This window comes from Manis pentadactyla, chromosome 14 (assembly GCF_030020395.1).
Source record: "Manis pentadactyla isolate mManPen7 chromosome 14, mManPen7.hap1, whole genome shotgun sequence".
NCBI classification, from domain to species: Eukaryota; Metazoa; Chordata; class Mammalia; order Pholidota; family Manidae; genus Manis; species Manis pentadactyla.
The window spans coordinates 23,719,076-23,733,676 of record NC_080032.1 but is presented as its reverse complement, the minus strand read 5'-3'; the positions used below and the strand labels follow the sequence as shown (position 1 = coordinate 23,733,676).

Genomic DNA, 14,601 nt, shown 5'->3' with positions numbered 1-14,601 from the left:
GATGAGCTTCCTTGCGTTGATGCTGCGGTTTGCTGGACTCCCAAAGGCATACCTCTTTCCAGACTGGGAGTCCCTGGGGTAACTAATTACCCCTAATGCTTTTGAGATGGTCTTGCTGCATTTTCAGGTGTATTTGATATTTCAAGGATGTGATGTCAGGTTCTTGAGAAACTCAATCAACTTCCAGCTCTTCTGTTTCAGTATGGTTGTCTCTGTTTCTGGGACTGTATGTTTCATACTGAATTCTTAGCTTATGACCATATATGAAAAGGAGACTTTTCAGCCTTGTATTTTTAAAGTACCACGTTTTATCTTCTTAGGAGCTGCTCCCAAAGCTCTTAACACTAAACATCTTATGTGGCAATCTATAGGTCTTGGGAGCCTATGAAAGGGAAAAAAATCTTCCTGAGAATTAAAAGATACTTTTATTCACAAGATTTATTTTGTTTATGTTTTAGCTTTAAATAGCTACAGTTCATCCAGTATGTACTTTTTTTTATATCTTTTTGATATGTTCAACATTATGTTTGTGAGATTTATCTATAATGTGTAAATTTAAAATATGACACACATAGTGAGGTCATCCTATACATACATTTCATAATACTTGGTAGATTTGGAGCATTTCTATGCTAGAAAATACAACTTGTCATTTAAAATAGTAAGTTGCTGTTTGGTATCACACTGTTTGGAAGTACTGTACCTAATTTAATCATAGACAGTTAGATTGTTCCCATTTTTTCCCTATAATTAAAATTTCTGAGTCAAGGAATATATAAACATTTAAAATTGTAGTAGGTATTGTCAGGTTAAATCCAAAAAGCCCTGAACATTTTATGTTCCCACAATGTATAATATTAATTCTAATAATTTGATTTCTTCTTTTTTCCCCAATCCTGTGACTTAAAACCTCTGAATCTCTGAGTCTGGTGGTGACATTGCATTTATACTGGGATTCGGTCATCATCTATCTGGGTTGGGGGGATGCTTTTTGGTTAGGGGTCATACCTTGGGGAAGCTGTTCTTTTTATGGCTGAGTATATTCCACTTCATGGATATACCATTTTGTTTATCCACTCACCTATTTATTTAGTTTTAATTTAAACTTTTGTTAAAGGAATAGTGTTCATGGTTTAAAATGTCACAGTTTTGGTACTTAAGAGCTTATGTGGAAGAGTTATCAGTTTTACATGCACTCTCTGAGATAAAAAGTTAGCCATCTCCCTGTTTCTTAGTGTTCTGGGATCCTGGTATTCTTGTTATTTTCCCGTTTCTTGGCATTCTTGGGATCCTGACTCCTGAAAGAGTTAACGTGCTTTCAGGAGGGAAGATTAGTCTCAAGCATTGAAGCGCAAGTCAGGCATAACTTTTCTCCCTTCTAACTGGTGTCTTCATCATTATGTAATCTTTTCCTTACCCATTTATTCAGGGAGAGTTAGGGCTTATAAGATAATACCTGTTGGCTTCACCTGCTCTTGTCATATTAATTTTTTAGGGAGTTTACTTACCATAATGTGTTAGAGATTGGGAGACTCTGGCTGATATCATAAGGGAATGAAGGGGCTGGGCTGTTTATATAGCCTAGAGAAAATACGACTGCTGTGACAGCTGTATTTAACACTCTCCATTTCAATCAGTAAATACATAGTCTTCTGTGTGCCAGGCGTTGTTGTAGGTGCTGTAAGTTTAGCAGTGATGAAAACCCACACAGTGTTACCTCATGGGGCTCCCGCTGCAGTAAAATAAAACTCTGAAGTTCCTCCTTAGGACCTGCAGGACCCAGGTGACTGGACACTGCCTGCCCTTCTGACCTTGTCTCCCTCCACTTGTCCTTTTCTGGCTCCACTCCAACTATCCCTGCCTCCCTGCTGTTCCCTCAGCACTTCAGACTGATTCTCACTGAGGATTTGCTGTTGCCTCTGCTTGGAATGATCTGCTCTTCAGTCTTCGCACAGCTGGTGTAGTCATTCAGTCTTGGCTCAGATGGAGTCTTGGCTTGGATTCTTCACCTCCTCAGGGATTCTTGCCCTGCCACCCCAGCTAGAGACCCTCCACACACTATCACATCCCCCTGCCCTGTTTCATTTCACAGCCATCTACTTAAAATTATCTTTTCATTTATTTACTTGCTCCTTGTCCATTTCCCTCGACCAGAATTTAGGAACTATAGCAGTTTTGCACCTTTCTATCTCATTCACTGTCCTATCCCCAGCACTTTGGACAGTGCTGACACACAGCAGGTGCTCATAAAATATTGTCTAAAGAAGCAGAGGGTTTTAAACACAGTTGTCGCATACTCTTGAAGAGGAGGAGTAAACTTGTGAAGTATGACAACAGGGGTGCTGTTAGGAATGGTGGGTGAAAATGGGCTTGAGGACTTTCCCTTTCTCTGTAGGAGAGCTGCCCAGGAGAGCTGCCAGGGCTGGGTTGACTCTTTAGGTGAGATAATGTCCCAGCAGAGAAGGTCACCTTTCATTTTTCAGCAGTCTGTCAAGTGCCTCTTTTGTTCTGCATGGCATCACAGGTTACAGTGACAGACACCACAGAGTGCCTGCTGGGTGGTTTTCTCCAATCTCTAGCCCTGTCTCTTCTCATTGGTACCCATTGTGACATCAGAACATTGTTATGGAGCACCTGCACTGCCACCCTTCACAAGCCCTTCCTGTCTAGAGCTCCTTAAACCATAACATAACTCCTGTGGGTCCTTAAGTAGTCTCATAAAGTTTCCCTTTCAGTGAAAAAGTGTATAGCTTGAGGCTTTAACATTTTCCATCTTCAACAAAGGGTTAAACAAAGCTGGAAAAAAATGCCATCCCAAACTCATAGAAAGCTATTTTCAGAGAAAAGTTAGAAACAAATGCCTTTAGCATTAACAAGCAAGAAAAAAAATTAAGTATTGTTTTTAAGAAATTAGGAAGGAAAGAACAATAATCCAAAACGAGGAAGGAAAAGGAAATAGTAAAGATAAAATATAAGTTAAATAAAATAGAGAATATCAAAAACAAAAGGGAAAAACCCAAATGCTGATTCCTTGTAAAGAGTAAAATTAATTACCTTCCCAAGGTAATCTACATTTCACACAGTCCCACTGGACTTTTTAGAATTAGCGAAAATGGTTTTTAAATTTATTGCATAAACCAAATTATCTATACGTAGGAACTGATTTAATAAACTAGAACACCATGCAATTGTAGACACAAAGAAAGTAATTCTTTATATTTGGATATGGAACAAAACAAGGTACAGAACAGTGCACACAGTGTACTGGCTTTTGTGTAAAAGTAAAAAGGAATAAAAATATAAATTAACATTTGCATTTATATGCATAAATGCTGGGAGGAAGGAGACATTATAAACAATAGTGCTTACCTGTGATAGTAGGAGTGAGGTAGACAGGACAGGAGTTTAGTAAGGAAGACTCTCCCCTTGATACATATTTATATTTAAAACTTTGGAACCATGAGGATGTATTTGCTCTTCAAGAATTAGTTTAAATTCATTATGTATAAAGAGTTATTTTTTTTAATCAACAAGAAAAAGGTGAACATCCCCAGTGAAAAATGAGTAAGGTGGGTACCCCCTGTGAGGCATCTGTTCTTAAATACTTAGCAGCCGCTCAGTGAAAATGAGCCCACGTGTCAGCAGGGCCTGTCTAGGTGTTGCACACACAGGTATAACATTTATTTTTTGGTTTTAATGTTCTTAATTTCCTGCAGTCGGAGACATTTTTAGAAAAGAAATTTAAAAAAAGAAGCTTAGAAAAAAAGTAAGAAAAATAAGAAAATAGTCTGACTATTTACTGTTAAAAGAACATATGGGATGTGAACATTCCCCAGGAATGGGTTGTTTTAATTTGTCTGATTTCTCTCAGACTGTTCAAGTTCAGTTGGACAATATCCACCATATCATAGATAAGTTTTCAAAAATGCCTAAGGTGCCTAACTGGTTTTCTTGGTTTCACTGGAGATGGCTGGTAATTACAGGTATGCTTTGGTTACGTAACTGTACTCCTATTATGTTAATGTGTGTGCACAATTTAATTAGTAGTTTAAAACCTATACATGCTGAAGTTACTCTACAAGAAGATATGTCAAAGAAATAATCAATCTTCCCATGTTTTCTTCCGCCTGCTACTTCTATAGCTTTTCTTCTTCCTTCCTAATTACAACCCTTAAATAGAATTCGTGCCTCATATCGAATTTACCGAGTATCATAATTCTTCCAAGTGGTAAAGACACCTCAAGACAAATGCTGGGCATAGAAGCCACAGGGCATAAATATGCAAAGAAGTAAAAAGCTAACCTTTTCAAACAATAAGGCTTCTCTCTCACTTACCAACTTTACATTTCCCTGTATGGCCCCGGAAGATGACTGGTTAGCCAGAGACGGGTAAGATTCCTCAAGGGAGGAACAACCTAAGACAGGCACAGTCGCAAGGGGGCCATCAGGTTAGAAAATGGGGATCAACAGAGGTGAGGCTTAGAACCTCACCCCCCCTGTTCTGAGAGAAATCTTCTGCATACGTGGGTGTTTTATTGCCCTTGTCTAGCTTGGATTAACACATAGTCTACAGGCACACACCTGATCATCTACATTTGCTCTCTTACAACACTAAACTATGTTTTCTACCTTTATCTTGTATCTACCTACCACTTCAGCATTTTATTAAAAATAATAATAATAAAGAGAGAAATGTGGTATCCACATATAAATCAAGTATAAAAATCAAATGAGTATTCATATTTGAACTGACTGTTTATAGTTTATAATGCATGAGCAAAACCGAAAGCTTCTGTGATGACTGCCCTTGTAATGTTCACCATGTAACTTATTCACTATGTAAGAATTTGTTCTCCATGTAAGAACTTGTTCGTTATGCTTCAGAAGATTGGAGACTGACGAAAATTAGGCTTGGGGTGGATTAATGATTGTGCATTGAGCATTGACCCCCCCCTATACAGAATTTTATTGCTAACAACCATTTGATCAATAAATATGAGAGATGCCCCTCACACACAAAAAAAAAATTTACACACTTCCAATTGTAAAATAAGTAAGTAACCGGGATGTAATGTATAGCATAAGGAATATAGTCAAAATATTGTAACAACTTGGTATGGTGATAGCTGGTATCTAGAATTATCATGTATATAAATGTTGAATCACTGTGTTGTACACCTGCAACTAATGTAATACTGTGTGTCAACTACCCTTCAATAAAAAATAATTATCTAAAAAAAAAAAAAAGAAAATAGTCTGAAGAGTCATAAGGGAAGCCAGCACCAGCAACTTGAGAGATTGGATAGTGGCAGCAGCTGGAATGCTATGACAGGAACCCAAATAAGGAACTCTTGAAGCTGTAGAAAGACTCAGACACAGCTTTGTGTTCTCATGTGCACATGAAAGACTATATGATAGAATGAGTATTTGAAGTAGACAAGTAATGGCAAAGAAAGGAATAATTAGTAGATGCTGGTGAGATAATTTTAGAAGTAGTTAATGTCCACATAGTATATCAAACAATGGCTGGGACAAAGTTAAACAACAAAAAATGATAGCTTTGAGCAGTTCATGTAAAATAAAATGTGATGAATAGTAATTTGAACAGTTGTGAACAAATGGAGAGCCCCACAGTGGAAAATATCAACAGAGCCAAATATTTTAAAGAATTTACATTTTCATATTATAGAGAAGTCAACAGCAAACATGTGTGGACATGTGAATATTAGTCCTTAATATGTATATGTTAATTGGGTTCCATGCTTTCCATGGATAAAGATGTAAAAGGAAAGATGAACAAATAATCTGCAATTGTTAATTGCTTTTATTATACAAAAGTGTAGGGATTATGGATGAATTTTGTTATTCTTTAATGATATAAAGGTTTGATTTTTATAGAAAATACTTATTATGAAGCAGGAAAATCCTTCTGTAGTGTTTTTCTAAGAAAGGGACTAATTAGTATGGTGAACAGCCTTCATGACTACATATTACAGAGGCTATTCCGTCATGGGAATATATCTGGTATCTGATCCCTCTGGGAATATAATCCACCAGGTAAACTTTGCCAGTCTCTGGAGAGTTGAGAGAAGGTAAAGAGAAGCAGCTGTTGGTAGAAATGGTGGCGTTCATCCTTAGGCATTGGTTGCAGCAACTGCAAAGGATTAAGCTATGGAATTAAGTTCACCTCTTCATTTTAATATTCTTTTCTTCTAGGTCGGTGGTACTAAGGCTGGCGTAGTCCGGTTTCTTGGGGAGACAGACTTTGCCAAGGGGGAGTGGTGTGGTGTGGAGTTAGATGAACCTCTTGGGAAGAACGACGGGGCTGTGGCTGGAACCAGGTTTGTTTGAATTGGACTGCCTCCCTCTTGCATGTAAAGACGCTCTGGCAGATCTCACTGATTGAGTATAATAAAGTGGAAACAAGTGTTTTGAAGAGCTACACTTTATTTTCTAAGACTCATCTACAAGTTTTCCCACTAGAATTGGAGTTGGTCTTTGGACTTAGTAATATATGTCTCTTTAGTAATATGTGTAACACATCTGAGTAAATTCTGAACAAGGATTCAGTTTGTTTATTTTTAAGATTTTTTTTTAAGAGCAGTTTTAGGTTCACAGCAAAACTGAGAGGAAGGTGCAGAGAGTTCCCATATGCCCTATGCTTCACATGTGCACAGCCTCCCTCCATTATCAATATCTCCATGAGATCGTACACTTGTTAAAACTGATGAACCTACATTGACACATCATAATCAGCAAAAGTCTGTATATTTTATATTAGGACTCATTCTTAATGGTGTATATTCTGTGGGCTTAGATAGATGTATGACATGTATCGTGTGTCTGCCATTATAGTATCATATACAGTATTTTCAGTCTGTTTTACAAAATAGGAAGGAAATATGTCATACTTTTGGCTTCTCTCCCTTTTGATAGCAGTCAACGTCTGAATGAGTTCCTGGATGTTGGGGTTGGGGGTTGGGGTGAGGAGAAGGAAGCTGCTTTTGTTGGGAAAAGAACATAAAATATGTCTTCTTATCTGATGACAAGAATTCTGTTCTGTGGCAAGAGAACAAACAAAATGGCAGGCATACCTCATCTGCTGTGAGAATGACCCCACCTGCACCTCCTAGAAATAGAATGGGAGTTAAGTGATGTGGTGAATGCAAAAGGAATTTCCCACACTGCTTTTTCAAGGTGTTTTGAAGGCCTTGGGCACAGGTGTGGTATATGAGGCATTATTATTTTATTAAGGTTTTATTGATATACACTCTTATGAAGGTTTTACATGAAAAAACAATGTGGTTACTACATTTACCCATATTTTCAAGTCCCCACCCATTCTCCATTGCAGTCACTGCCCATCAGTGTAGTAAGATGATGCATTATTATTAATAGGATAAAGTGTTGTTAACATTTTACATATAAAACATTTCCAAGTTGGTTATAAGCATATGGGCTTTATCTGTCAAATACAATAATAATTCCTGGAGGAGATAAACATCTCTTTGTGCTATAATAATTATGAAGTCATTCCTTCTTCACATTATTATAATTCTTTAGAGTTGTAAGATCTCTAGTGTCAACTGATAACTGACATTACTGTCTAATATACCTCCACCTTTACTTTGGTGAATCTGCCAGAGTTAGGTGTTTGTTCAATTTCTTTTTCCCTTTGTTTAGCATGATTTTAGTTAAGTGGGATCATTATATGGCTCAACACCCCTGCTGTATGTTTATCAAATAGTAGAGATACTTATTCCCTTTGCATAGAACCTTAGTAACAGATGAGTAGTTCTGTCCCTGTTTATCACATTGTTATTTATTAGTGTGTTTTCTAAAACATCACTGAGGTAATTTATCAGCCTACATACATGTGAATGCTGCACATAGTATATCGCCCCCACTTATCAGAATTCACAGCAAACCTGTCACAAGTTAGGAGTTAGGAGAGCTTTTGGCTACTAAGTTTTTTGTTGCTTTTCTTATCATTGTTCTCCAAAGGTATTTTCAGTGTCAACCCAAATATGGCTTGTTTGCTCCTGTCCACAAAGTGACCAAGATTGGCTTCCCTTCTACTACTCCAGCCAAGGCCAAAGCCGCTGCTGTGAGGCGGGTGATGGCGACCACGCCCGCCAGCCTGAAGCGCAGCCCTTCTGCCTCCTCTCTCAGCTCCATGAGTTCTGTGGCCTCCTCCGTGAGCAGCAAGCCCAGTCGCACAGGATTAGTAAGCCTCCCTCTTCTGACTGCATGTCTGTACCTCCCAGGCACAATGAGCGCCCACTGTCCATGCACTGCTTTGCTTTAAGAAACAGTCACCTCTTGCCCTTGTGCTAGATGTTACTTGTAGCTTGTGAAAATCCTTACAAGTGTCACACAATGAAACTTTAGGAAGAATACAAATTTTGAGAGAAGGAGTTTTTAACAGCTCTTTTCTGATTCTGAAGGCTCTAAGATGTACCAGTTGGTGAATCTGTAGTAACTACTGATTAGTCTAATATATGGGATGATTTCTTTTCACCAAAATTATTTTGGGCACAAGAGTGACAGGAAAATTGGAAGAATCCTTTTCCTCAAGGACATAGGTCTCTTTTGAAAATTGTTTGACTTAAAAGTATGTTGAGTGTGTTTGAACTGAAGTATTTTGAGAAAAGGCATGTTCTTAGAATTTTGATATTAATACAGTCATTGAAAGTATTTCATGTGGGGAGTATTCCTGACTTGGGCCAGAGAAAACAGAGGGGAACTTAGGGAACTTGAAAGGATGCTAGGAAACCCATTATTTGTCTCTGCTCTCCATCTCCAGTGCCCTCTCCCTCTTACTCTCTTACCCTTTCTTCCCCATTTAGATCAGTAAAAATAGAATCATTAAAATTAAAATTAAGCAGGCAGTATCTCATTCTGTTTGTTAATACGGTGTTTTATTAAGGTCAGAGCAATGCCTTTTTGGCTTCATCCTGCCCATAAGTTTATTTACTTGATGATAGCAAATGCTGTTTAAGCGTGAAATGGCAGCACAAGATTATACTCCAAACTGAATTCTGGACCTCTGTTATGATGGTGAACTGCAGACAGGAGTCAGTGCACTCACTGGTGTGATGGGAGTAGGGCTGCCTGCGCTTGGCCTCATTCTGCCTTCTCTTCCATGGTTGTCAGGTGGGGAAGGGAGAGGCGGAGGAATCTTTCCCTGAAGTTGGGGGTGTGCCCTCTCCAGCCAGCTGGACTTTCTTCCTCCTATGTTCAGGGAAAATAAATACCTGCTTGGACTGTTTCATTTTGAATCAAAGAAGAAACTCTGCATCCTTAACAGAAAAGTTACAAATGGACTTTTGGGAGAAAAGCTTGACAGAAACAATGAAACAGAGAAGAAACCACTCTGTCTGGAAGGCAGCTATGCTCACCACTATGCCACCAGTGCATCTAGAAACCCCTTGTTTGGGCAAATCCTTGTTCAGAGTGGATCAGCAAACTCTAATGTGGACATTAGCCTGCTTTGCTAACAGGAACAACTCTCTGGGAAGAGTATATACTAAATTAGGAATTCTTTCTTGAGAACTTTTATTATGCTATAAGTGTCCATTTCTTTGGAAAATAACCAAGCTCTCCCTGCTCTCCACAACCTCTCCTCTTATTTTTCAGGCCAATTCTGGTTCCTCTTAGCTCACCTTATTCAGTGAAGGAAACTGACAAAAAAACAATGAGTCTTCTTGCCTTTTTGTGAAACAGCTTGTTTTTGTGTATCTTTACATAGGAAGGCTAAAGTTTCTAAACCAAAAATTGCTGTAAAGGTATATGTCAGAAATACAGAATAATTGAAAGTGTGCCTTCCTAGAAGTGTATCTTCACAGTCTAATCCCATGCATTTATATGTAAAAGCCTAAATATTCTTTAATGCAAAATGATCTTTTTAAAGTATTGAGCACAGAAGTGACCAGGCTTCTCAGCACCTTTATTGTCTCAATTATGTTTTAATAGTCTCCTGGGCCAAAAGAAATAGCTGACAGTTTGGTTTAAGTATTTAGGCCCAAACAACTAATATTTATGTCCTAAAAACTTAGTAGCTGTTCAAAAACAGTGATACAAATTTATTGAAAGGAAAAAAAATTTAATTCATTTTTAAGTAACCATGATTACTACTAGGTTGTATGCTCATGTTGGTCACTGCACATCTTGTCAAACCTTGGAATCTTAGTGAACACTGCCACCCTCATTTCCTTTGCCCCTTGATTTTTGCACAGTATTTGTATTTTGCCCTGGCAGCAGCCAAAACCTAGCTTTGGAAAGACATGATGTTATGGAAAGGAATGCAGTACAATCTCATGTTGGAATGGAACTGCCTCAAGCGAGTGCTTCGCAGGTGTTCCAGCAGGTGTCGCTACGTTTCCTTTGAATTTTAAAAATGTTACACAGTGCCCTGTGAGTTTGCTGCCATGCCCTGGGGTATCTCTCTCTGTTCAGGGTTTGGTAACCTCAGATTTAGTATATTCAGAAAGAAATTTTAGTACAAGAAAGTGTGATTTCTTCACATAACAAAAATTGGAAAGTCAAGATCAGATGGCTAAAAGAGAGAATAGACATTCCTCCCCTATCCATAGGTTTGAGTATCTCAAGAAATTTCACTAAATAGAAACAGTAAAGGGCAATTTAGTTTTGATTGGATTTCTTTAAACATAGTTGTCAAACTGTCTGACTATTAATTGATGACAGATTGTCATTCTCAATCTTGAATGTGGGCTCCGATAGACCAATTAAGAGAAGAGCGTTCAAGCAGCAAATGAGGCTTTGATTGCATGAGATGAAGTCAAGGCTGAATTGTTCCAGAGCCAGTCAAATAAATGGCCTTGGACACACACTTGCCGAGGGATGAAGGCTTCTGTGCTACCTCCCAGCCTCCAGCCCAGCCTGGAAGAATACTATTCCACTTGCCCAAGTAACCTGTTAACATTTAATAGAGGATTATTTTCTCTTTTTTTTTACATGACATTTAGCTTCAAGATGGAGAAATTATGTGTGAAATAGCAAAGATTAACAGATGGTGGAGCTGAGATGTGCTCCCCTCTCATTGCTCCGTCTCTCTCCCCACCTGTTCTCCCTCTCCATTCACCATGTGCCTCCTTCTTTTCTTCCTCTACCTCTTCTTCAGCAGGTTTCTCTTTTCCCTCTTTTATCTCCTCCCCATGTCCTTACTTTTCCTTGTGTACTTGCCCTGACACACACATGCATACCATCCCAACCACTCACACACACTTTGAAAGGCAGATACAGTTTTGCTCTTAATCTATCTTTTTAAACCTCTCTGGTGATTGGGATTCAGGTCCTCAAGGCCAGATCTCTGGGGGGATCTCCTGTGCCTTTCATTTTGAAAGAAAGATCAAGAAAGTCCTGATAAAAATCCAGTTTTAGAAGCTGAAAAAGTCTCAACCTCAAGTCAAAGGATCAAAAGATTGTCCAAAATGTCACAAGAAAATAAGTATTAAAGCTGCTCAGGCCAAAGTGCAGAAACTTGTTAAATGGGTTCTGTGGAATTTTTCCAGATTCCTGCAGGGCCCTGTCAACTGAGCTCAAGGTACCTTTGAATTGAGCCACTTAACTCTCCTTCTAAACGTCTTCGTGATTGTACCATGACCTCTTCACAGTGATGTGTTCTTTGTGAAATTTACAGGCTGTCTTGTTTTTTTGATGAGAAGCCTGTCCTACTAATTTGCAAGCTTGCGTCCAAGGCAGTGCTTTTGCTTTGCGGAGCCACCCACCATGCATGCCTCGCTCTCTTCTGCCTTCCTGAGAGCATCATGCCCTTCACTTCTCTAACTTTCCTTTGCAGTTGACTGAAACCTCCTCCCGTTACGCCAGGAAGATCTCCGGCACCACTGCCCTCCAGGAGGCCCTGAAGGAGAAGCAGCAGCACATTGAGCAGCTGCTGGCTGAGCGGGACCTAGAGAGGGCGGAGGTGGCCAAGGCCACGAGCCACGTGGGGGAGATAGAGCAGGAGCTAGCTCTGGCCCGGGACGGACACGACCAGGTGAAGTCTGGCACTGACCTAGTTGCGGAGTTGGTGACGGGTTCTAAGCTGATCTTGTGAGATGGTACTAGTTTCTGTGTTGAGGGAGGCGGCTGAATAGTGTACCTGGTGCTTGGAGCTGGGGAGCTAGTTTTGGGAGCACTGGAAATGAGTATCAGTGTCTTTGCTGGGTGTGTTTGAAAGTTGTGTCCTGGGGTACCAGTTTACATCTAAAGGTGAAGTTTTGTTCTTCTTGAGTCTACCTTAGTCTTTAGGCCTTTATGTCCAGGTCTTGAGTCCTGCCTGTGTCAGGTGAGCTTGTTTACTAGGACTTTACCAGTGATTATATCTCTGTTTTGTAGATTATCTTTTGTGTGAGTTTCAGTTTCAGAAAAGATGAGAAGTGTTTTGACATTGTGCTTATTGCTTAATGGTGTGGTTTTCCTCTAGCTTCCAGGAATGCTGCTGAAAATAACCTATTAAAGATCATAGCATTTTAATCTGGAGAGGTTTTAAAATAATGCCAACCCACATTGGTACCACTTAGCTGTAGCTCTTTGGAGGCATCCATGGGCCTGTATCTGGGTCAGAAAGAGGCCACTCACTGACATCTTGCCTTCCACAGCATGTCCTGGAATTGGAGGCCAAGATGGACCAGCTGCGGACAATGGTGGAAGCTGCTGACAGGGAGAAGGTAGAGCTTCTCAACCAACTGGAAGAGGAGAAAAGGTGACCCCAAACTATTCCCCATGCAAGTGTGGCCTTTTCCTTTTAAATGATCATGGGAAAAACTTCCCCATTGACATTCTTTCTGGTGTCAACTCTTAGAACCAAAGGGATGACTGACTGTGTGCTCAGTGGAAATCAGACTCTTCATACTGTGTGAGGAGGGTTTGCTCTGATGTGACTTTTTTACTTTTTTGAGAAGTTGGAATCATCTAGAGATGGCCTGATTAACTTAACAACTATTTATTAAGCAACTCCTGTGTGCCCAACCTTCTCTTGAGGATAGCCTTAAATTAGTGTTGTGGGATTAATTCTAACCCAGCTTCCACTGGAGAGGTGGTCCTGGGGAGAGGCTGTTCTAGGTTCAGGTTACCTAGTATTTAGGAAACACCTTCCATGTATCATAAAATTATGTTGTACCTGGTGGGTGATAGGTCCCTGTCTTTGAGTTACTTATTCATTAAGAAAACAAAGCTCTCAGGTGAAACAATTATCCAGGATGGGATGAAATCTAGTACTAAATTACGTGAGACAGAACGCCAAGTTTGGTTCTTAAAAAAGGGGGTTTCTTGAGGCCATTGCCAAACAATATCTCTGAAAACAATGTCAGCATGGAAACCATTTGAACATTTCCAGTATGTTGTCTTCTGCTGCATTTAATGCCATCTTCTGTCATTTCTGATAGCAGCAACTTAATTCAGTAGTTATCTGGTATAACTGTGTTCAGGATGGTTGTAAGCACTGCTGTGGTTAGGTGATACAGTGGAGGGATAATGCAGTCTCTTATCAAGGAAATTACTTCCTCGCTGGAGAGATAAACACTATGCATAGGAAATTCTCCTTGAACCCTAAAAAATGGCTAAAAGTCATTCACACCCTTCTAGGCCCTTCTGTATGCCAAGGCATGAATGCCATTTACTTGAGTTCCTAAACAGGCTCTTGCTCTGCTGACAGCTGGGCAGTAGAAATGTCCTGCTGCTCTCTAATAAGCTTGAGGGCTTTAACCTACGATTATATTTCTGATTTAACTGAATAGAACTTTTTATTCTTCATTTTGTTAGAAATGCTAGTGAGTTTGACAGTCTTTCAGTTTTTGCATATAGGTTTTAAGAACTTTGTCCCCGTTTTCTTCCCTGTCTTACATCCAACTTTATAAAGATTCATAGTATGGATGTTACCTGGATTTTATAAATCTTCAGAATATCAAAGTTCATGGGCTTGGTGATGGCATTGATTGAAAGCCACACCCAATAGCAAAGAATTTAAAATGTGAAAATGTGAATTAGCAGCAAAGAAATAGGGTCCTTGATTGTTTCTCCCCCAAATCATTCACAACTTTATTCTCCCAGTCCTGGAACAGGTACTGGTGGTATCCTGGGGCTTCCTGCTTGAGTAGCCTGCTGATCTAACCTGAAAATAGTTTGATATGGGATGGTATAAAGAGAGGTTTGTTTTCTGTGCCACTTTCCTCTACGTTCTGTTATTGGAAAGTAGAAAGTAGAAAGACTTGAAATCTCAAACTTACATCTGTGGTAATAAAACCTTTTCCCTTTAGGCTGATCTTGTCTTGATTAGACCCATTCTGGTAGTTATGACCAAGGGAACCAGTTGATTTTTCTTGACTATTACCTCATGCCTTCTGGAATCAATACCTGGCTAAAACTTTGGAGTTTCCAAAGTAAAGTAGTGCTCTTAGATTTTAAACTGGAGACCGAAAGACATATTTCTTTATTTTCTATGTGGCATTGCTTTCCACCATCATCTGCTAATTCCACCAGGGTACTAATCATACACGTGTGTGTGTGTGTGTGTGTGTGTGTGTGTGTGTGTGTGTGTGTGTGTGTTTTGGTAAGGCAGATGTATTCCTTAGTTATTTA

At 39.4% G+C, this 14,601-nt stretch overlaps 1 protein-coding gene across 12 annotated transcripts in view; it reads left to right on the top strand.

Moving 5' to 3' along the window:
* The window catches only part of CLIP1 (CAP-Gly domain containing linker protein 1), a 124,956-nt gene that overhangs the window by 58,501 nt on the left and 51,854 nt on the right, over nucleotides 1-14,601 (top strand). For 11 of the 12 annotated variants that reach the window (XM_057492508.1, XM_057492506.1, XM_057492512.1 and 8 more), the window contains exons 4-7: nucleotides 6,217-6,341; nucleotides 8,005-8,227; nucleotides 11,822-12,019; nucleotides 12,624-12,727. In XM_057492508.1, coding sequence (XP_057348491.1) covers nucleotides 6,217-6,341; nucleotides 8,005-8,227; nucleotides 11,822-12,019; nucleotides 12,624-12,727 — 650 coding nt within the window. The remainder of the gene's footprint in view (nucleotides 1-6,216; nucleotides 6,342-8,004; nucleotides 8,228-11,821; nucleotides 12,020-12,623; nucleotides 12,728-14,601) is intronic. The other variant, XM_057492507.1, reaches the window with a different exon arrangement.